The sequence below is a fragment of the Athene noctua genome, chromosome 1 (assembly GCF_965140245.1).
Source record: "Athene noctua chromosome 1, bAthNoc1.hap1.1, whole genome shotgun sequence".
In the NCBI taxonomy this organism is placed as follows: Eukaryota; Metazoa; Chordata; class Aves; order Strigiformes; family Strigidae; genus Athene; species Athene noctua.
This window is the reverse complement of record NC_134037.1, coordinates 90,663,665-90,686,418: the sequence shown is the minus strand read 5'-3', so window position 1 is coordinate 90,686,418 and position 22,754 is coordinate 90,663,665. Positions and strand designations below refer to the sequence as shown.

General features: G+C 37.9%; 1 protein-coding gene across 1 annotated transcript in view; it reads right to left on the bottom strand.

Moving 5' to 3' along the window:
* Nucleotides 1-396: 396 nt before the first annotated feature.
* Nucleotides 397-22,754, bottom strand: part of PRKD3 (protein kinase D3) — a 48,987-nt gene continuing 26,629 nt past the window's right edge. Inside the window, exons 8-19 of the mRNA XM_074896899.1 lie at nt 21,971-22,154; nt 20,347-20,470; nt 16,947-17,024; nt 15,058-15,334; nt 11,255-11,307; nt 10,816-10,888; nt 7,664-7,770; nt 6,965-7,126; nt 6,395-6,493; nt 4,569-4,836; nt 3,588-3,673; nt 397-2,731 (exon numbers count right to left, since the gene is read on the bottom strand). Of these exons, the coding sequence (XP_074753000.1) occupies nt 2,558-2,731; nt 3,588-3,673; nt 4,569-4,836; nt 6,395-6,493; nt 6,965-7,126; nt 7,664-7,770; nt 10,816-10,888; nt 11,255-11,307; nt 15,058-15,334; nt 16,947-17,024; nt 20,347-20,470; nt 21,971-22,154 (1,685 nt within the window). The 3' untranslated portion in view covers nt 397-2,557. The remainder of the gene's footprint in view (nt 2,732-3,587; nt 3,674-4,568; nt 4,837-6,394; nt 6,494-6,964; nt 7,127-7,663; nt 7,771-10,815; nt 10,889-11,254; nt 11,308-15,057; nt 15,335-16,946; nt 17,025-20,346; nt 20,471-21,970; nt 22,155-22,754) is intronic.

Below are 22,754 nucleotides of genomic sequence, written 5' to 3'. Positions count from 1 at the left end.
GCTAGGCCTTCTACTTCATTACTGTCCCCTCCTTCTTCCATTCCTGTTGTGCTTTTTCAAGTGACTCAGCTGGCTTTATTTTCTCCCTTATCACAAACAACAAAACCCATAAGAAAACCTGAAGTGACAGCTCAAGTATAAAATCTGAAGTTTAAAACTAGACTATCTACATTATTACAGTTAGGATGGAAGATAACAATGGCTTCACTGAAATTTAGTCACTTGAGCTGTGGAAGTTGAAAAAAGAAAAAGCACTGCTTCCCTTGCTACGCCTGGGCAAATACCAGACTACCAACTTCATCAGTGATTGTTCTGGTTCCAAAGATGAGAAATAGTGCCTCTCTCTGAAGAATCAGGTCCAAAACCCTGCCTTAACAGGCAGGTGAGATTAAGGGACAAATTCTGCCCCTGTGGAACTTCTTTGCACTGCCTTGGCAGCCATAGAAGGGGGAGGATGACCCCCAGTGTAGGAGTGGCACAGACTGCCATCAGGCAAGTCCCCCGCACAACCTGAGAAAAACACATGCTAGGAGAGAGAACACACATGGTGGGCGGAAGGGCTGAAACACTCTGCCCACTGCTGGCTGTAGGAAACTGCCATACAGGTTGCACCAAGGCCTTGTAGGAAGTTTGGTATATCCCTACAGGGAAGCCGGAGTTCAGCCTTAACCAACTTAGACACCTACCAAATGCAGTGGCAGTTAGATTAAGGGCAACAGGAAAAGAAAAGCTGGGTTAAAGACCCAAGCCTACCTGCATGTACATACTTCTGTGACTGCCACTGACTTTGCTGCCAGGTCACTCACTGCAAGCAGCTGCCAGCCCTGAAATAACCTTGTAAAATTTTATGCATATCTATCAGAATAAGTCTGCTCGCCTGCTTCCTTCCCTGAATGACAATAGAAAAAAAAATACTTATCTACACACACAAAAAGGAAAATCTTTGTAGGAGAGGAGATACTCCAAAGCTTCTCATTGACTTTGCAGTTCAAGCCTGTTTCAATATTTTAAAAAGTATTTCAAACCAAGCTCCAGTTAAGCAGCTTGGCACATCAGGGATATATGTACAGCCATTCAGCACCTTCCAGCAGCACAGTGCTGTTATCCCACGCAAAAGGAAAGATTTCACCTTTTCCATTTTTTAAAATAGGACCAAAAAAAAGCCCCTCTTCTATTTGCATTTAGCATTCATGGCCTTGAACTTCTCTGAAATACCATGAACTTTAACTGTTACACTGTCCTCTGAGGGAATCATTTCCAAAGAACACTGCTGCTGCTTCTCTGTTGTGCCACAAGTCCAGTAAGTGGTTGGGAATCCATCAGCTGAGGCATCTGCATAAAAAACTGAACTTGGAGTTGGTCTTGGACTCTTCATTCAGTTCTAACAACACTGAACACGATAAGGACGCGAGGAGCTGCAGGTTAAGGTCAGAAGGCAAAGCCCTTTCTCCTACAACGCAGCTGCCCTGGCAGAAACAACAGGTGATCTGATATCCACAGTGACTCCGGGGTTTTGAGCACAGTTAAGATACAAGCTAGCAGGCTACAAACTACTCCTGATGTAAGTCCAGGGAACCTTAAAACACATTAGAAAAACATTAGAAAAATTTAAAAATCTAATTACTGAAAACAACAGAAGAATGTGGCATGTATTTTTCCCTACTCTTCCACATCCTTCTGCTAGAGGCTGTTTTTTCAGAGTGAAAGGATATGCTACATCAAGTCTTGTGTGCTCTCTGTGCCTTACTTGCAAGTTTTAAGGCAAAACACCTTTGGTGTGTAACAATGACGTGTGCTGCCAGCCTTGCACAGCAACACACTGTTGTGGCTTATTGCTCCTTTTTAACATACAAAATAAAGGACTAGCATAGCTTTGATTGTCGTCTCTTCAGATTGTCAGACAGCATTTCAAGAAGAATGTAAGAAGCTACAGGGTTTTCTTTTCTTTGGGTATCTGGAAAAAGTTCAATTAGGGCAAAGACACACATATTTAACTGTTTTAAGAGCAGCAAATTATTCCTTCATCTATGAAGCTGTATTTCACCTAAACCACCATGTTTTGCTATTAGCCAAGGTATTCTGCGCTGATTTATTTTTACAGTCTCTTTTCACCATGCACAGTTTAGGAAATGGGAAATGTATCTAAGTAACAGAAAACAGTCCTCTATGGCCTAGTAAATAGGGATTAGAAAACCATTACAAAATTCTTATTGCATAGGCTATGAATAAAATAAAAAAAAACAACCTTGAAAAACACACAAACCATTCAATCTGTACACATTACACCTCAGTAATGGCTTTGCAGCCACACAGCTTGGTGAAATGTTACCCAATGGGACTTATCCCACTGTCCAGTAACTACTCATAGTTTAAGTCAGAGATGGAGAAAAGCTTGTCAGACGACAGTCTATTCCCATGTCAATGCAGGATCCCCTGGGGCTTTGCACACTGAACTATGTGTACAGCATTCACAAAAGAACAACAGTTGCTCCAAAACTTATCTTCAGTTTCTGTCTGGAGTGTCCTTCTCTGTTGCAATTTGACATAATGAATAAAATCAAGGGTCTTCTTCCATGTCATCTGGATTAGGAGCCATAATGAAATGCTGGGGGTACTCAAGGTTGTGTTCATAAGCGTGTTCTTTCCAGCGTGCATCATCACTCTCGTGGGTAATGTAACGCTCTCCAATGCGTGTCTCAAATTCTCTGAGGTCAAGCCAAGTCTGATAATCCTAAGGAGTAAAAGATGCTTAAGGAAGCAGTTTAAGAGACAGCAGCACCATATTACCACAGAAAAATTCTGCAGATTGTGTCTACTTTTCGTATAAACAGCCACAAGATATAATCAGCAAGGTCTGTTAAAAAAGAAAACAAAAAGCAAACACACTGCCCCTAATACCCCAGAGTGTCCACCAAGAATGGTTCAAACTTAAACAGGCTAGTATCTAAGGTTGTAATATTGTAAATCATTAAAACTTTTTGTAACAAGACAGCTATCCTAGCTTTATTAGAAAATTAATTGTATATATACACGCACATTAAGTTATTCTAGTATTGTTTGTGCTCAAAATTAATTGGATTTCCTTCTTAGTGTCTTTTAAGTCTGTTATTTGTGTGCATACAGCATTGTGAAACCACTGTGAAGGGAACCTGTGCTAAAGCAGCGGATAAATTCCATTCCAAACAATTCTGTTCTAGAAAGACTACAAGTTATAGCACACACCATCTTGTGTGTCCACTTCAGTACAGAACAATGTATTCTGATTTCAGTGGGGCTCCATGCACTCGTCACTGCCCGCATTCAGGAGAGGTGCCAGAGAGTAAAACTCTATGCTGGGTGTCAGACAGAAAGAAAGGGGCAGGAGAGACAGCAAGACAAAATTTTCCTTGAGGAAAGGAGCCATCAACAGATGGGCAGAATCCTGGAGCACATAAAATTTAAAGCTAAAACCAGAAATACTCAGGCCACCACGAATGGCTGTTAACTGAAATGATAGTAGCAGTTTTAATAAGGCTCTGAGGGATTTAATCCCCAAAAAATCATTATTCTCCCATTATAAACATAGTGAAAAAGGCAGATGGATTTACCTGTAACCATGGGTGACTAAGGGATTTGTCAACACTGAAACGTTTTCTCATCTTCACTTGAAGCAAATTGTTTATTAAATCAATGGCTGACAAAGAAGAACAAAACAAAAAGTATATTGTTTAAATACTAATCACCTCTATCATTCACATGCTGCAGTGAAAGTGAACTTTTGTATACGTGTATATATATATCCTACCGAACTCCTTTAAACTTAATCAAGCTCTTGAATTTTATATTTAGTTTTGCTTATGTTAAATGAGGCTACAAAATAGGTATGGGGTTCCCATAACGCTTTGATAAAAACACTAACAGCTTTACTGTATTACTCATTAATCTTTTTCCCTACTGATTTTGTGATTTTCAGAACTGCCTAAATAACTTGAGCATAATCCTGTGTTTCAAAATGATGCAGGTACTTCCACTATTGTATACTTTTGTGTATGTCCTTCCACATCTACCTGTGTGTTAATCATGTATACATTACTAGTAACAAAGCTGGCACTGGAGAGCTCCAGAGACCAACCTTGTAAACTAGCTTGTTCAGACCTGACATTTAGATCCAGGTTTTGTTTCACTTGTCTGCGTACAAAACAAACTCCAGATCTAACTCTGAACCATTTCTGTTATGATAGTTCAGATAAAGTATGTTTTGAGATCAGCATTCAACAAATACACATTATTTAACTTTTCATTGAGAATTTTGGGAAGTTTCAGGTTATTCATCCCACTCTTCATGCATGCAATTTTTTCTTGCTAAATCTATTGGCTCCTCCTGCCCTGAAAATGATCTAAACCATTATATTTGGCAATTTATCTTTCACAAATATATCCCAACTCACATTTATCCATTTTGGCATTGTCTACTAAACTCAACCTATCAATAATTCTTACTTCCTATCTGAATAAGCCTTAAGGTTTAAGCATTTGAATGCATTATCTACATATAAAGACATTCTAACAGAGAAAATTCATTTCTTTACCTTCACTAGAAATTTCCTTCCAAGGATTTGGTGGGTACATAAATGCTGCATTTTGAATCTGATCATTTATATCCTCATCTTCATTAAATGGGAATGTACCACTAAGGCTCACATAGACAATAACTCCTACTGACCACATGTCTAGAGAGCGATTGTAACCTTTACTCCTGAGCACTTCAGGGGCAAGATAAGCAGGTGTCCCCACCACAGAGCGCCTGAAAGATTTTTCACCAATGATACGTGCAAAGCCAAAATCACACAGCTTCACCTGAAAAAGAAATACATTTTAAACTGAGAAATCTCTGCTTGATCTCCAAAGTATGCTACTGCTCAAGACCAGAGTGGTACTTGATACCCTTTCTGCCATTATTTAAACATTGTATGCATTAAAACTGAGACAAAACATATGTAAGCAAGCCCGTTAAGGTTTTAGGTTGCTGGTTTCACAGACTGAGGATCAACCACGCTTCAGGCCAAGACCTGAATTGGCCTTGCACAGATTCAGGTCTGAGGCAGCCTGTGCAATACATGGCAACAAGTGTGCAGATAAGGACACAATACTTGATTCCAAGCTCAGCTCATTCCCAGAGGCAAATCCACACCCTCACAAGGCACAGAACCAAAATTCAGAAAGCACATGAATCCCAGCCAGATCACATTCCTCTTAACAATATTCCTGAAACCGGAGGCTTCCGCTACACAGAAATCAAAACAATAAGCTTTAGCTAGAACTCAGACCCAGCCAGCTCTGGACAGAACAGTTCAATACTCATCCAGGTAAAAAAGTAACAACAACTGGTGCCTGCACTGATGCTCAAATCCTGATGGCTCTGGGATGGTTCCCTAACTTAACACAGCAGGCACTTGTACAGATAAAAGGATCCAGATCAAGTCCAACGCTAACCCCAAGTTAATAAGCCCTCCTCTAATAAGAAAGAGCAATGCACTAAAGGCATACAAAGTGACTCTCCAAAAGTCCACTCCACTTTACATTAATGTCACAGGACTGGAAGCAATTCCCTGATGCTGCCTAGCAGCTTTTAGGTTTTTTATATCCTCCACAAAAAACATAATAAGGTAATTAATAAGGCATCTAAGATACTTAGGATCTTTAGATACTAAGACATCTAAATACTAAGCTAAGGTAATAGTTGACTGGGGTAAGTGTTGACAGAACCTAAAGACTAATACTGCTGAACAGCATTTCTCTTACAGAAATTAGCTATTTAGTTTATATTACATACTGAAGATTAAGGTCCCTGAGCAAGACTAGTGATAAATGGTCTTGTTCAGTCCCTCTTTACAATAGCTCATAAGCAACACAGACAAGAGCAAGGAAGGGAAGGAGATGCACAACAGTGAAGAAATTGTTTCTCAGGGTCAAACAGCACTGGCACAGAAACAATGACCGGCCTTGAAGCTTCTAGTCCTGTGCCTTTTCCACCGGAATAATTCTCACTAATCCAGAACACCAAATTTCCATGCACTCTTCGCAAGCATAAAAACAGATGCAGTCTACACAGCCTTTTGCTAAGTGCTGGCAGTAGTTGTACTTCTCAGGCTCCTTGGAAGAAACAATGCTGGTGCACAGTACTGTTGTGAGACATGATCCATGTCTGAGGGGAAAGAAACTGAAACAGACCATTGAGCATAAAGCTAGGCTAAGAGTTAGAAGGAACAAAAACCAAACACAGTACTTGTAGTTCAAGTAATTCTAGACCAAATTGAACAATCCCACAAGAGGTCACTTTAAGCTACAATGCCTGTATTTCTTTCAGAAAAGAACAATTAAAAGTGATGAAAAGTATTTTTCAGTCTTCACTCACTTGAGGAAATGGCTCTGCTGATGCTAGTAGTACATTTTCTGGTTTTAAATCACAGTGCACAATATTCTTGAAGTGTAAGTTCCTCAACGCAACGAGTATCTACCAAAAGGAAAGAAGATTTTCAGAACTATTCAAGCAGATCTGAAAGTGTCAAAAGCCACACACACTAACCAATACAGTAATTGGTAACAACAGAGTCTTCAAGAATTGCACTCATAAATAAAGTGCAAGTACTATTTTTTCAGTCTATCAATACTTGGAACTGATGGTGGTTATTTTCCTGTTGGTTTTTTTTTCCCCTCCTCCCTCTCTGCCTTTTGAATGCTTTCTGTTTTGACATACATTTTTGATGTCCATAATGTTATATCTTGGGAAAGAAAGACAAAAAAACCCCCACATAATTAACATTCAAAATTATTTCCATGTTTATTCGACTTTTATTAGATGTGCAGCCCTCCATGCTATCTCTATTAAATAATACAGAAAAACCTTTCTCCAAACTCCATTCTCATAAAATTAAAAAGGACCAATCTAGCCATTCCACTCAAAGTAGAGAGACCGAATGCCAACCTGAGTGACCATGAACTTTGTTATGCGTTCTGGAAGTCGACTTTTCTCACTAGAAAGAATCATCTCTAGCATATCCCCATGCAGCTTTTCCATCACAACAAAGACCCGTTCTGGGGTTTCAAACATACATTCCAGGTTCACGATCCCAGGGTGGTGCAAATTCTAAAATAAAGTAGTATAGGTACATCACTAAAATAAAACAGTATAAAATACCCTGAATTACACAGAAATGTTGTATCACAAAGCAGTTTCAAAGAGCTTGAAACAAAACATCAACCCATGAAATATGCCAATTATCACTATTAAGACTAATTTAACACAAATTATCTGCAGTGATTAACAGTACAGTTGGTACACTCAGTATCCTAAGTAGAGAGCATGCAAGAATAACACTCAGATTGAGGAGTCAGTAGTGGAAGACAGCAAAAAATAACACAGAGTTTCTTGCTACCTGAGGGAGACAACATGGAGCCAAAGTACATGTCTTCAGTAGATCCCCTACATGGAGTAGATACCACCCCCAAGTTATCAACTCTACCAAATACTCAGAAATTTCCACCCTTCTAAGAGTCCCTCTTACAAAAAGACTCAGAAGTCATACACAGATCTATAAATCAATTCAGAGCACCCACACACATTACAAAATCTCATTAATGGCTTGAGACAAAACTCCAATGTGATCCAAAAATACTTTTGTACCTGGAGAATGGCTACTTCATTACGAAGCTGACTTTCCTGCTTAGTTGGAAACCTCATCTTGTCAATGACTTTGATAGCCACATCTCTTCCAGTCTTCCTGTGTTTTCCTAAACAGAAAGTCAACATCAGCCACCAAGAGGCAGAAGCAATTAACAGCTATGAAACACTACAGCAGAAATACCTTTCTGCGGAAACAAATATATCCTGTGCAAGTGTACAATGCTACTGTATTTATATTTAAAATTGCAACTGGTATGAGTAACAAGAAGCGGTCAGCCTCAACAGGAGTGTTGTAGATAAATTTAAACTAGTTATACTCTGCTGTCAGGTATTTACATTGACATTAGATATATTAGGTGAAGTTCTTGCTTGTGCAAGGGACTTGTATGTCAGCGAGTAATACCTACTCCCAAAGAACATTGCCTCTCTTCTCTAAAACAACAGCAGCAAAACCATTCTCGACCATTGTGAAGAGAGATCTACAAGTCTTCTCTAGTTGTTTCATACTTTCATGGGCTCCACATGCACAGGAAATTATATATCTAATACTGTATGGGAACATGAGAGTAATTATGTGCCATGAAGAACAACACGTTAACACCCAGAGGCACTCTGTTGTGACCAAAAAGCTCTAAAAGGTTGTGGTAAGAAAAAAAAATATGCTGATAGCACCAGATAACCTGCATCAGCTATGTGAGATGCATTCTGCAATACAGAGATAGGATGTTTCAAGTGCTAAGTGAGTAGCTGTAAATGCCTACCCAGCTTCTCCACAACTGCTAAACTGACTTCTGTCATATTCACATTAGAGAGGTTAATGGGATCACACACTGCAAGACCCTCATAATATGAGACATTTAATACTAAACTAATATAGTACCACAACTCTGCACCAAAGGAAAAAAAGTCACTGTCTGCTTAGTGAAGGGTTTGGAAGCCATTTTAGGAAAAGGGATGATACACACAGCTACGTGCAAGCAGCACGAAGGACTCTACTGGCACTGCTACGGGAAGTCCAGCTATGCCTCCTCGCTGGGTGGTTACCCAGTCAGGCCTCACCTGCTGCTCTGCAGTCAGTGCTGGTGGCCAGGGCTTAGGCAGGCACAGGAATTGCTCCAAAGGCTGCTGCGCCAAGCAACTAATGCGCCTGCCTTAAACATCATCATGAATAAAGGGTCAAAACCAGGCTTATCTCCACCGGATGTAGTAAGGCAGCTAATGGAGACATCACTCAAGGTCCAAGAGGGTTTACGAGTTTACCAAATAGAACTAACAATTGAGAGCAAAAAATAAATTTTAAAACGATTACACATTAGCAGAAATACCATCAATTACCAACTAGATGCAAAACCCAGATGACAAATGCTAGGTTGCAAGAGAATGTAAAGCAGAACTACCAAACTAACAAAACACCTAACTACAGAAGCTAGACTAGAGCCAAAAACTGAACGTAAAGAGAGATTAACAGAAAAACAGCTTGAAAATTTATTTTCTTAAGTAAAACACAACTAACCAGGTTTCAGTGCCAGTTTTACATCAGTAAGAAACTGTCAAGAAAGGGGTTTTTTTTCTGTCTCCATCTTTCAGACCCTTCAAATCTAACCAAAATAGGAAAAGCAGAGGGAAACTATTCTCAAAGAAGCAAGAGCTGGATGTCAATACCTTGTAACTTAATTTACAATTTGTAAATTATGTTTGTCAAGAATAAAAGACACCACAAAAAAAAACCCAAAAAACCCTAACAAACAAAAAATCCCCACAACAATGAAAGCAACTTGTTTTTACCTATATTTGTTTAAATAGAAGGTTTTGTTACCATTATTTCAGTAAGCCTACACAAGTGGGAAGAAGCCGATATTAGAAGTTACCAGATCTAGTCTCCCCAAACACCAGCAACAATTAAGCAGTTTGTGGAAACAGCAAAAGAATATTATTTTTATACTCTCATTTTGCTCTTCCAGCTTGTGATTTTATCTTAAGAAACTGAGTATGCTTATCCTATATGTTTCAAGGCATCATTAAGTGAAAGCCTTTTATAAGCATTTATTATGTTTATAAGCATTTATAAATATTGAATCATGCAAAATACCAAGCTGAGATTTATCTAAAAGGCAATTTAGTAGAGTATATACAGAAATAAACCCAAAACATTAAAAATATTGCCTGCATTTGTGCATGTTCTATTCCTAAAAGAAGCAGCACACAGATTCCCACTATGCTTTACAAAGAGAGAGGAAAAAAGTAGACCTCTCTCAAGAGTGTTATAAAACTAGACCATCAAACTGGATTTTAATCAAACAGTTCAGAAGTAATAAAATATTTAACTACACAATTGACACACAGAAAAATCACAGACACAATGCATCCTGACTAGAAAGACAACAGAAGCAGAAAGGTTACCACTTTTAAATCATTATTTATCACTTTTTTTTTTTCTTTCCAGATTTATGGTCTGTGGTTTTCTCAACACTTGAGATATAACACATAGGATAAAAAAAAAAAAAAAAATTAAAAATAGAGAAACAGAGTTCACATAATGCATTTCTAGTATTTCTTCTACTACAAATAATAGAAGATTTTAAAAACTAAGTGATAAAACTACATTTAAAACCTAAAACTGAGACCTCTTGACAAAGATTTCTGCTGACAGAAATCTGTAGAGAAACTGTTTGCATAAAGTATGTCAATGCTTGCATAAATACTGCCAAACCATAAACTGTATTTTTCTCATTGCTTTTGGCCACATCTCTCAGATACATTAAAAACAGCTATAACTGACAGCCTCCTTAAATACATGACTTCTAATACTATATTATACAGAGCACAGTGTTAAAATTTGCATTAAAATGATTAAAAATCATTAACCAAGGCCAAATTCTGACTAAAGACTGATTTGTATTTAACTGTGGTCAAAACGCAATGTATATTCCAAACCAATTTTGATACCAGTGCAATACTCCAAATGCAGACGAAGAACTATAAGAAATATTGTACATAAAACTGCAGAGACAGTAATCCAAACAAAACTTCTAACAAGATAAACTGCACCTAGACATTCTAAATACAGCTAAGTAAATATGAAATGGCTAATTATATCAAGCAGACAGACATTCTACCTTAATAAACACATAATGGAATCTAATATAATTTACCTCCATATACAATACCAAACTGACCAGAACCCAGCACTTCATCAGCAAATATTTGGTACACAGAGCTGATATCCTAATGGGCGAAAAAAAGAAATCACAAATATAAGGAATAATCAAAATGTTAATTAGTACTGGCTAAACTGTATTACATTTGACATTAATCCAACTCTGTAACGGGTGTCACTGTTACTCTGAATGGAGTGGAAAAACTCAGCAAACTTTTCCTGAAGAGCATCTACTTAGCTGCACTATAAATGAGGACATACAGTCATACAAACTAACAGCTGTGCCAGGTAAGTAGGCTTCTTCCTGTATATCATAAAGACTTCTTGAGCTACAATACCCTCACACTGCTTTCTCATACAGACCCTGTTACTACCATTTACTTTGTAATACCCAGGTAAATAAACACCATTATTATACAGTGTGCATGACTCACCACATTCTCCTGGACCTGGCAATTTGACACAGAGATGCTGAGAGATAACTCTTCTGCAATGAAGAAGACATAACTGAGTAAGTAAATAGGAAGGGCAGGCTTTTTCTAGTAAAAAAGGAAAAAAAAAACCAAAACAAACTAAAAAACGTTTACTGACTTTTAACCGAGCCATAGTGAAAAGATTTTTTTATTGATTTTCTGAAGAAACATCATACCCTACAACTCAGGTTTCACAGATTGATTAAATAATGATTAAAGAGTGATTTATCATTATCGTAATCATATCATTAATCAAAGAATGATTAAATTATTCACAGATTGATTTAATTAAATTAAAACCCTGGGATTTTGCTGGGATTATATATCACCGCTTACAAAAACAGTAAAACAGTACAAGTGTGTACACAATAGAGAGTTGGAGAACCAAAAGCTGTATGGCTTTTGGCATTGTATCAGAGTTCATTAAACTACTAAGAATATCTGGTAGTATATAGAAAAATACTGGACAAAGGACCAGCTAGATCCCTTATAGTCAAATGAATGCGGTTACTAATTTTCTGTGACATCAAGATATACAGAATTAATGCAGAAGAAAAGGAAACAAATCAAGCAAAGCAAGTAACAGAAGACCTGATAATTTAAAAAAGCAATAAAACTCATAATATAAACAATCTTTGTTTCATGGATAAACTACAGAAGTGTATCAATCTTTGGAATTTAAGAGCACATCTAGGAAGTGTAATTTGCAAGTAAAAGCACCAGATAAAGATAGACATTTTCAGCCTGTAGAAGATGTTGACATGAATTTTTCATTACAGGAATAACATTATGATGCACAAACAAGAGGCGATATGTCAAGGAAGGCAGAAAACACCCTCTTCCTTTGACTTCCAAGACAGAGATGAAACATCTCAGACAAATGGATACCTATCTTTTGTTATGTTAACTTCCAAAAAAAAGTAGAACAAATTCACCTACTAGGCGGATAGAAGATACAGTGTAGATTTAATAGCACTTTGAAAAGAGCCTTTATCACTTTATCTAGGAAGAATCAACTTAAATTTCACAATTTCAGAGAATGAAGAAAATATCTGTATTTGATTTTTGCCACTTGTGCTTTATCTCAAAGAAGGAATGTACAGACTTAAGATAGAAACAAATACTAGTTCTCAAAGACACTCTGAATACTGCATCTGAAATACAAACTGGAGTTACAGCTTTCCATATGTCTACTGATTATTGACTATAATCAAGTCTGCACTGGAGTAACAGCACAGAACACAAGGAAAAACAAGAAAGGCAGCAGACTAAAAAGTTACTAAGACCAACACAAACTGCAGCAAAGTTGAAACAAGGTAACTACAAAATTAAGATAGACTTTTTGAAATTGCTTAAAGAGAACACACTGGACCCTTCTCCACAGATGGCTACACAAAACAGTATCTGGTATGTAGAGATTGTTACTCCCACCAAATAAATTATTTTTTCTAGTGCCTGAAATGCATAAGAATAGGGGCTGAAAAACTGTCACTTCTGAAGAAATCAGTAAAGCCAGGATTCAACATGTAATCTATTTCAGGTAACAGTTTACTAATTTTCTCTATTTCAGCTCAGAAACATCCCACCCCAAACACCAGCTACAAGGTCAGAAAAGACTCTCTCATACATGAGACTGGAAGAGCATCCTCATTTCTAGCTACTTTATGGCCAGAATGTGGTATAAATTGACCTAGTTAGTGTCTTGTGGACATTTTGGCACTACAAATTCCCTGCTGCTGCAAATATTTCAAGCACTAGCAACATCTCCCTCCTTTTTCTGGTCTTTTTATTTAAAAGAACATATTTGAGGCTTTGGGGGCTTTGTTTTTTTAACTAAAAGATTAATTTTCTTAAATGCTCTTAGGACAGATCGCATGGCTCATAATGTGTAGGAAGAAGTGGGATAAATGGACATTTTGTGGGCTTTTTAGAGTTCAAAAATATCTAAGGATATGTGAATGCCACTCCACAACTCATGATATCATAATTTCTCACACTCCTACAATCCTAAACATGCTAAAACACTGCCTCTCAGGATCTACCCCTGCAGGTCTACTCCCTACCACTGTCACATTTTAATATAAAAATGTTATTATTTATATCTGAAAAAAATACTGATTTTGGAAAAAGCAACTGTCTTTGCAAGTCTCAGCAACAGTAAACCTTAGGTTCTAGAAAACAAAGAGAGCTTTGGTGTATATATATGGGCTGCATCAAGAGAAGTGTGGGCAGCAGGTTGAGGGAGGCGATTCTCCCCCTCTACTCCACTCTCATGAGATCCCACCTGGAGTCCTGTGTCCAGCTCTGGGGCCCCCAGCATGGACATGGACCAGAGGAGGCTACAAAAATGATCAGGGGAGTGCAGCACCTCCCTGATGAGGACAGGCTGAGAGAGCTGGGGTTGTTCAGCCTGGAGAAGAGAAGGCTCTGGGGAGACTTACAGCAGCCTTCCAGTACTTAAAAGGGGCTACAGGGAAGGTGGGGAGGGACTTTTTACCCAGGCACGTAGTAACAGGACAAGGCATAATGGTTTTAAACTGAAAGAGGTTAGATTTAGATTAAATATAAGGAAGAAATTCTTTACTGTGAGGGTGGTGAGGCACTGGCACAGGTTGCCCAGAGAAGCTGTGGCTGCCCCCTCCCTGGCAGTGTTCAAGGCCAGGTTGGACGGGGCTTTGAGCAACCTGGTCTGGTGGAAGGTGTCCCTGCCCATGGCAGGGGGGTTGGAGCTAGATGGTCTTTAAGGTCCCCTCCAACCCAAACCATTCTGTGATGATATATATATTTGGAACTAAGAATTTCATATCAGAAGCAGCATTTTACGTATGTATAAAGACAGTTATGAGGTGCCGTGTCATAGATATGTTTCCTCTCTGTAATCACATACACATACCAGTACTGGCATTTCATAGTTTACCATTTCAGATCATGGCTGCATTTTCAGAAAGTGCCTTTACCTCAGCATGTTCATGTTCTTAACCATTACCAATGCAGAGTAGCCAGGTATCAGAGACAGATAAACTAATCTGCATATTTTACTAAAAGAAGATTAAGGAGTAGCTGCAAGATTAACGGACACTAAAGAATGAAAGCATAAATCTCAGTACAGAACGTGAACAAATGTTCTTGCAAGGAACAAGGCATCTTAAGAGAAAGAAAACTATATATAGTTTAGTGGAGCCCTGATAATGAATATGATCCTATGCCAGATAAAGTAAGGGAGAGCAGATGCATAGGAAGAAGAATAGGGTACTTTTTATTATTATCCACAACTCAGCAAAAGTCCATTCCATCACTGGCAGTATTTACATTGCATCACTAACTCCTCTTAGCTACTGGTATCTCAGATTTTTAGAAAGATATACAGCAAATAATGTTTAAAAGCATCCAAATTTAGTTCTTTCAGAGTATAATGTACATAATCTGTTTTATTTATATATATTAGAAATATCTAAACTATGGTCCCTTTTAACATCCAGCAACTACGTGTGAGTTCTTAATGCTCCTACAGTAAATCTCTACAATATGCATTCATATTGTAAACCTGATTCTTTACTACTACATCCTGCTACAACAGATTAAAGGATTTGCCCACCCTCCACAAACCTGAGTGTCACTTTTTAGAGACTTGTGGAAAATTATGGACCCAATTTAGCAGAGAATAGACAGCCAATACTTCACTCTAAATAAGCACTTTTCTAAAAGGAATCTCTACCATTAACAGCTTTAAAATATGAATAATAGTGCCTTGTCTGCCTGCTTACTGTGATCTTTTCCTTGTCCTGCAGCAGTGCAAATGCTAGCTTGAGGAGTGACTGGCATCAAAGCCTGACGAATGGCTTTCTCCCAGCCCTGAGCTACGTCAAGTCCAACTCCGGTGGCAGCAAGAACGGGACTGTGATGACTGCTGCCATTGTTTTCGCCAACAAAGTACACCATCGTGTCAGTGATGATCTCAAAACAGTATGGGTTGCTGCCCTGCACCACATTTGAAAAATCTCGAGGCTGAGTCACCTGGAGAATTTCTGAAAGTGGGATTTCCTGAAGAAAAATATTAAAGATTAAAAATGAAAACGCACATAATATTAATATAGTGATACTCAAGACTTAAAGTGTTTGCAAAGAAATCAAAGTAAATAAATCAAAATACCAACACCAAAATACCAAGCTTCATAACTGTCAAACTGTGTATGACCATTGCCCACCCATAGTTTTCTGAATTTCTCTATACAAGAGAGAGACTTCCAGCCCCATCGTAGTTCTCTCTACACAACTACTATTTTCTACTCAGACAAGCTGCATTTATACTCAGCATGAGACACACCCCCACCACATACAAATGATGCACAGCTATAGAATGACCCCCTGTAGTTTATACAGCTTAGCCAGAGAAGAACACAACAGGGAAAAAAAAGTGAAACAAGACAACAGTAAGAAGAGGATGTGGTTATATAAGCTAGTAAGTAAGTACTGCTTCTCATATCTGAATTGTTTTGGGTAAAGATTCTCTTTCATATAGATATTAACAATTTCTGACTCCTCTGCCTTGTAAGTTTAAGATCATGGTACAAGCAGTACTAGAGAACAAATCTGAAGTAAGAAATAGTTACAAGTTCACATTAGCTGGAGGAGGACATTCCACATACATGGGAAGGTGTACAGGTGCGCATCACTTGCAGGATTAGTGAACAAGCAGGTGAACACTGGGCTGGCATTAGGGGGATATGAGACAGTAGCTGATTAAGATGAAGAGCAAGTAAATGTAAAGGCAAAAACTGTGAATGATTCTAACAGCAAAGACAATTAACCTGAGATTTAAGCAGTTAAAGGGGTGTAAAGGGGCAAGTCAAAGGACTAAAAGCAGTGACATAACGGAGCAACAAGCAAGGAACATATTTTACCAGCTGTGTTTTGAATGCACAGGGCAACACAAGTATCAGAGAGGTCTGAGAAGAGACTGCATTGGTCAAGATAGGGATGAAAAGGATCTGGGCAAATTTAGCTGGGTGTACAGAGAAAAGGCTTGATCTTAGAGATGTTATAAAGGAAGAAGCTGCAAGATTTGGACCCCCACCTAAAGGTATAAGACAAGAAAGGGAAAAGTCCTGTTTATACATTCAAACACACTTTCTGAATATTCCACCACTGAACATGCTACTGTATCAACAATATGCTAAACTTATTGCTAAGCTTCATTTATGTAATGCCAGGCTGAAGAGTAAATTTTCCTCTAAATCTTGGTTGCAACTTCCAGTTGTGCAGTTCAGAATGATTTAATTTGGGTAACCTCAAAACAAAATACATTAGCATGCAAACTTTCAGTCACTACTTAAAGAATGCAAAACTCCTAGCCTTTATTAGACTGTCAGCCAAACAAATTGTCTGGTAATTGTGAAGAAAGCTTAATATGCTAGGTAATTCAGGAGAACAGTACATGTAAAAGTAATTTGAACAGGACCTGTAAGCAGCTTCTCAGAGTTAGTCTTGGTCCTTCTTGCTTATAAAGCTTTGGCCAATAATTAACCTGGTCCCAGTTTTGATTATAAAAGATGGGGGAACAGAGATAGTCCTTATACTGCTCACAAGTAAATTTCAGTTCTATAAAGCACCGAGTAAATCAAATGTAACATAATTATTACTCATCATTAATTACCTTGTAATATTTTGTTCCAGATTCATTTTGAAACAGTGTGAGACATTTGCTGTCCAGTCTCCAGTAATGTCTTTTTCTCTACAAAATGCACAGTACAATAATGTAAGGAATAAATCACTGGTATGTCTTTTGTTATCTGGTTATTTAAATAAGAAATGCTTTAAATTACTAAGATAATCAATTCACATTAATCTACAGTTGCACCTTAGAGTAGATACATGAAAAAATACACTTCGCAAATTTTTTTTTTTTTTTTAAAACCTCAAGAAGGGGCTCAGCAAGTATTTTCACAAATCAGAAACAAAACATCACTTACCTTACAGTAATAGCAGTGACAACAGCACTTATCTCCTACAGGAAAAACACTTATCTAAACAGGTTTCACTTAAGGTGCATGTGCTCACAAAACCGGAATTATTTTAATTTAGTAACAATTGTGGGAGTCATGTTTTCTCCCTCTGTGCCCTCACACCAACACTGAGAGAGTTCAAGGAATGAGCAAGTGTAACAAGTCCTTAATTCTTTTGTCAACACAGAACTCTAGATGGTCAAAACCACTGTGGCAAGACAGATTATAAGGTTCAAGTGACAAAATACTGCTGGGGGGTGAGGTGGGCAGGGTCGGGTACAGAATCAAGATAAACTCATAGCCATCTTCTGGAAGTCTCCACCAATGAGAAGTATCTTCTCCACCAAAAAGTAATATGAATAAGCTGTTGCACATAACTGTCCTGTAATTTTAAGCAGAAGAATGTCCCTCAAAACAAAGAAGCTTTTCAAAAGCTAATATGGCTATATGAATAACTTTCTTTTCTTGCACCATGCTGATATAGTTATAAATCCATTTTCATTTTTCTGTGACAAAAATCCAAGACCTTTAACTCTGGCCTAGGATGACGAAGTTCAAAACATAATGCAGCAGAACTGAAATCACTTAAATCATGAGGAAGCTAAGACTATCTGTAGGAGTTAAGACAAAGAAAGCTAGGTCATGAATGGGTTTAACTAAATGGAATTCCCAGGTAGCACTGAATGGAAACTGCGTGAAAGTATGAGGGTGAACCTGTCCTTTGGAAATATATGCTTTTTATTAAACCATGAATCAGAGAAGACTTGGGGGAGGGGAGTGTATGGAATTAAGGAAGATGTTGGTAACTCGCTCAGAAATTCAAAATCTGCCCATATCCTATTCTGAGGAAGGATGGGCTCAGAGTGAGGAAAAGAATACAGACGACAATATAGAAACTTCTTATTATAAAGGGTGAAATATCTTGTTATCTAGGGTCAGCAAGAAGCTGAAGATATTGCTGTTGAAATTAACCTCTTGGGAACCGATAGAAAGCTGAAGTTGTTTCAGGAATAGGAAATAGTCTAACATTGCTGAGAGCAGAGCAGTCAAGGAAAACAGACAATGTTGTAATGCCTAATACAGAAGTCTCCCCCCACTAGGAAGCTCTATGAGATCTGGCTTGCCTGAAGGTATCTTGCTTTGGGGCAGAATACTCCACTTCATTTGAATGGCCTTTTTCAGTAGGTGTCACCTAGGTAGTAGCCAGACTGACAGATAAAGAAAAAATAAAAATCAAACTAAGCTAAGGTTTACAATCTGCTCACTATTCCATGAGAAGGTTCAAAAAAGTTCATGGGAAAATGTACTGACTGCATTGGAAGATTAAATCAGAGCCAAATACCAGGTCTACCCTGAACAGTTCTGCTAGACTTTACAACTCTGTCTGCTACCTGGCCTTAATTCTTCCATAGCCAGCTGATAACTTTCCATTAAGCAGCCTTGGTTGGAATCTCATCTGAAATATGCTAGATACTTATTTTGGTTTGTGATAAATACATCTAGGTATTAAAAAACCTGTACTTTGAAGAAGTATTTTGTAAGACAGTTTCTCACAGACCACTTGCAGTGGTCTGTTTAGTTCACAAACACTACAGTAAACTGAGCTGACTAGTATCACTCCTAAGCTTGATTTCAGCAGAACTTAAATGATTTTGCTTCTCTAAATTCCTCAAGTCCCCTTCAGACTCCTGTGTAGAGACAAAGAATGCAAAAGTATTTACACATCCTTTCACAAACAGTCTCAATGTGACACACTGTGCTTCACAAGATCTGGGAACTTTTTGACTTCATCCTTTTCATTCATCCACCAAAAGACAAAAGGATTCACTCCCTCACATCAGACAACGTAAGGAATCCAGTTATTCTTCCATCTTCCTCCTCGATAACAAAACCAAGGAGCTTGCCTAAGAAGGTTCAATTACAAGATCATTATTGGTAGCACTAGGATAAACAATGTAGTCTTTCTGGAAGATGCTCGCATACCCAAGGACATACAGCAAAGCCAAAACTCTTTCTTTCACTGACATCAAGAGGAATATTGAGCTTGGGGAAGATACTGTTCAATACCACTTTTAGATAGAGTGAATTGCTAGAGGAATGAAGAGCTCTCCTATCTACACATAAATATTTACAAACACCTAGATCATTACAATAATAGTGTCAACAGTACTCAGCATTTTATAATGATTTCCACTTTTTCATGTAGTAGAATAAAAATCACTGATACAAACATGTGGTTCAACTGCTAAACAGAAAAAAAACATAAGCAAATCATTCCAAATTATCATCTCAGGAAAGCTGAAATCTTAAACATGCAATTCAAGCAACAGAAGAAGGACATGGACCTGTTGGAGCAAGCTCAGAGGATGCCCATGAAGATGATGAGGGGGTGGAGCACCTCCCCTATGGAAACAGGTTGAGGGAGTTGGGGATGTTCAGCCTGGAGAAGAGAAGGCTCTGGGGAGACCTTATAGCAGCCTCCCAGTACTTAAAGGGGGCCTACAGGGAAGATGGGGAGGGACTTTTTACAGGGACATGTAGTAACAGGACAAGGCATAATGGTTTTAAACTGACAAAGGGTAGATTTAGATTAAAGAAAAAATTCTTTACTATGAGGGTGGTGAGGCACTGGCACAGGTTGCCCAGAGAAGCTGTGGCTGCCCCCTCCCTGGCAGTGTTCAAGGCCAGGCTGGACGGGGCTTTGAGCAACCTGGGCTAGTGGAAGGTGTCCCTGCCCATGGCAGGGGGGTTGGAGCTAGATGGTCTTTAATGTCCCCCTCCAACGCAAACCATTCTGTGATTCTAAGATGATTTGAAACAATTTAGAGATGCTTCTCCTTCCTAAAAGGAAGAAAGAAAAGTACTGTTCAATTGCCACATGAAGAATGTGAATAAACTAGTTTCTCCTTTGCACCAAATTTCTTTATAATAAGCATCATGGCAAAGTTATTTCAAATGATACTGTAAACCAGAATATCTAAATAAGAAAAATAAAATACACTGGTTTAGAGAAATAATTTAACAATGTAAGAAGAAACTAAAGCCACTGACCAGATTGTCTCTACTAGTATAGTGGACCATCCATCCTTCCTTCACCATTGTACTGCTCTTCCTCTTTGTGTGCTTGATTGACTGTACAACTCTCATGAGAGGAATATTATTGCTTGTTGAAGGACTGAAAAGAGAACAGTTAATATTTAACAAGTTAAAATGCAACAGTAATGCAATTATACTGGTACTCCACATTTAGTCTGTAATTTTCAGGAACAGACATGTTTCCTTCCTATACACATTTCATTGACAGATGACATTGATAAGGTATCTGAGCTCCCACTAGCTCTCCTACTACAAATACTGCAGTACTGAAGTTACTCTATGGAATACAGGAGAAACACAACACTGGAATGAGGACACCTACAGAAATCATCCTCCCTCAAAACAATTCTGAGACTGCTGGTCTTAATTCAGCATAAAAATATAATTAATATCAGCACTGCTATTATTTCCTCTTATCTGTGTAAGTTGACTATGCTACTTCTTAATATTGTTATTACACCAATGAAGGTCCCTATCTAAACATACTTTCAATTTATGAAAATAGAAACAGGGATGTGTTAATTCAAATCACAGCTGCACTAGATTTTATCAATGCTCAGGGATATTAACTGTTGTGCAGACAAGGATTTGACAATCTCTAATATTCTGACAGTATAATTTGTTAAATGTACAGGTTTTAACAGCATTGAAGATGGAATCAACCAGTAAGTTGTCTGCTTAACACCAGAGCTCCTACATGTGGCACTAAGAGCAACATTTGTAAGTGCACAAAATCACAAGGTAGATTCAAAACCAAAAATGTAAGGATGCTTTAACACAGCACACAGAACACTGTAGTACACTGGCTGCTGTGCATGCCAAAACTTTAACTGCTTCAAATATGAATGGAAAAATCCTATCTAGAGGTAGAACACAAAAAAGATTCTACTTCCAATTCAGGAAGTCCTTGAGCTATAAATCACAGAAAGTTGGGAAGCTATCACTATATGCTCTTCCTCACATATTTGCTATTAACCCATGAGTTAAAATGACCTTTAGCTTGACCCAGTACAACTGCTCATACGTTATTAAGAATGACCTAAGAAAATCAGGATGACACTATTCGGAATAATACAGAAAGTAGAAAGACCAAACTTGAACAAAGGAACTATGCAACAGTTATTGGATAGAAGACTTCAGAAAAATCACATTCAAGATAAATAAAACAAACTTCTCTCTAAAATGCACCTAGATTATGATGTGAATATTAAAATATCTTGAGTAACTCCTTTTAAATCACATGCATAACTAAATTAGGCCAAAGTCAAAGGCCTCAGCCACATCTTAGATATGTTAAGCCATAATTTTTACCATGTTTTGATAATCTGATTTTATTTCTGAGATAACAGTCATAGCACAAAACTTTTTCCAAATTAGAAGAGACTATATTAATTTATGTTTCAGATTTCCTTGAGACAGGGTAACTTTACAAAGCATTTTCAAGTTTAAAAAAAAACAAAACCCAAAAAAAACACAAAGAACCCCAAACATTTTAAGCGGTACAACTGGGCTAATCAGAAATGTTTTACAATATTGAGGAAAGTATGCCCAGAGAGAAGAAATACACCTTACAACTTACCTGATGGTTTTGACAGCTTCCTCATCTTTGTCTGCATCAAGGTCAGATGGATCCATAAAGAAGATTTTGTCCTCTGGAGGAGAGGGCTCTTCAGCATCATCTAGTCCTCGACTACCATCACTGTTCATTTCACTGCTATCAACTTCCATTGGCATGTCCAAGTCCTGGCCTGGGCTAGCAGGTTCTGGAAACAACACAGGATTCAGATATTACTCAAATACACAAATAAAAAGCCAAAGAAAACTCAAAAAACCCACAGAATTTCTTCTTCAGTTCACACTTATGCAAGTAAACATAAAAGTACAATCAGAATATATAAAATCTTCAAGTTTTTTCTAAATGATGCAGAGTACACTAATGAACATTGTCAACTTGGTTTTATTAAATGCCAAGGCAAGAGACCAAATAAAACAAGAATCATATTGAAAGAAATGGAGTGAAAAGCTTAAGTTCTAAACCTAAATCTCATTAAATAATTCTGCTCCACCAGTATTTATACAAAGTAACCTTTCGATAGCTAGAGATGACCCAGAGAATTACTCCTGTGCAAATGAAATGCTCTGCCAATAGAAACCCAACTCTGTTCTCACTGCCCTTGATAACAAAAGAGAGAAAAGGAGGGCTCTGGCATTGCAGGAGAAAAGCAGAACAGATCTTATTTGCATCTAACTCTCTGCTAGCAGAAGTTTAACATTACCAAAAGCTGTACAACTTGCACTGTGGAAAACTAAAAATTAAGACAAATACATTTATTTGTAGCTTCTTTTTGTCTGAGTTGAGATCA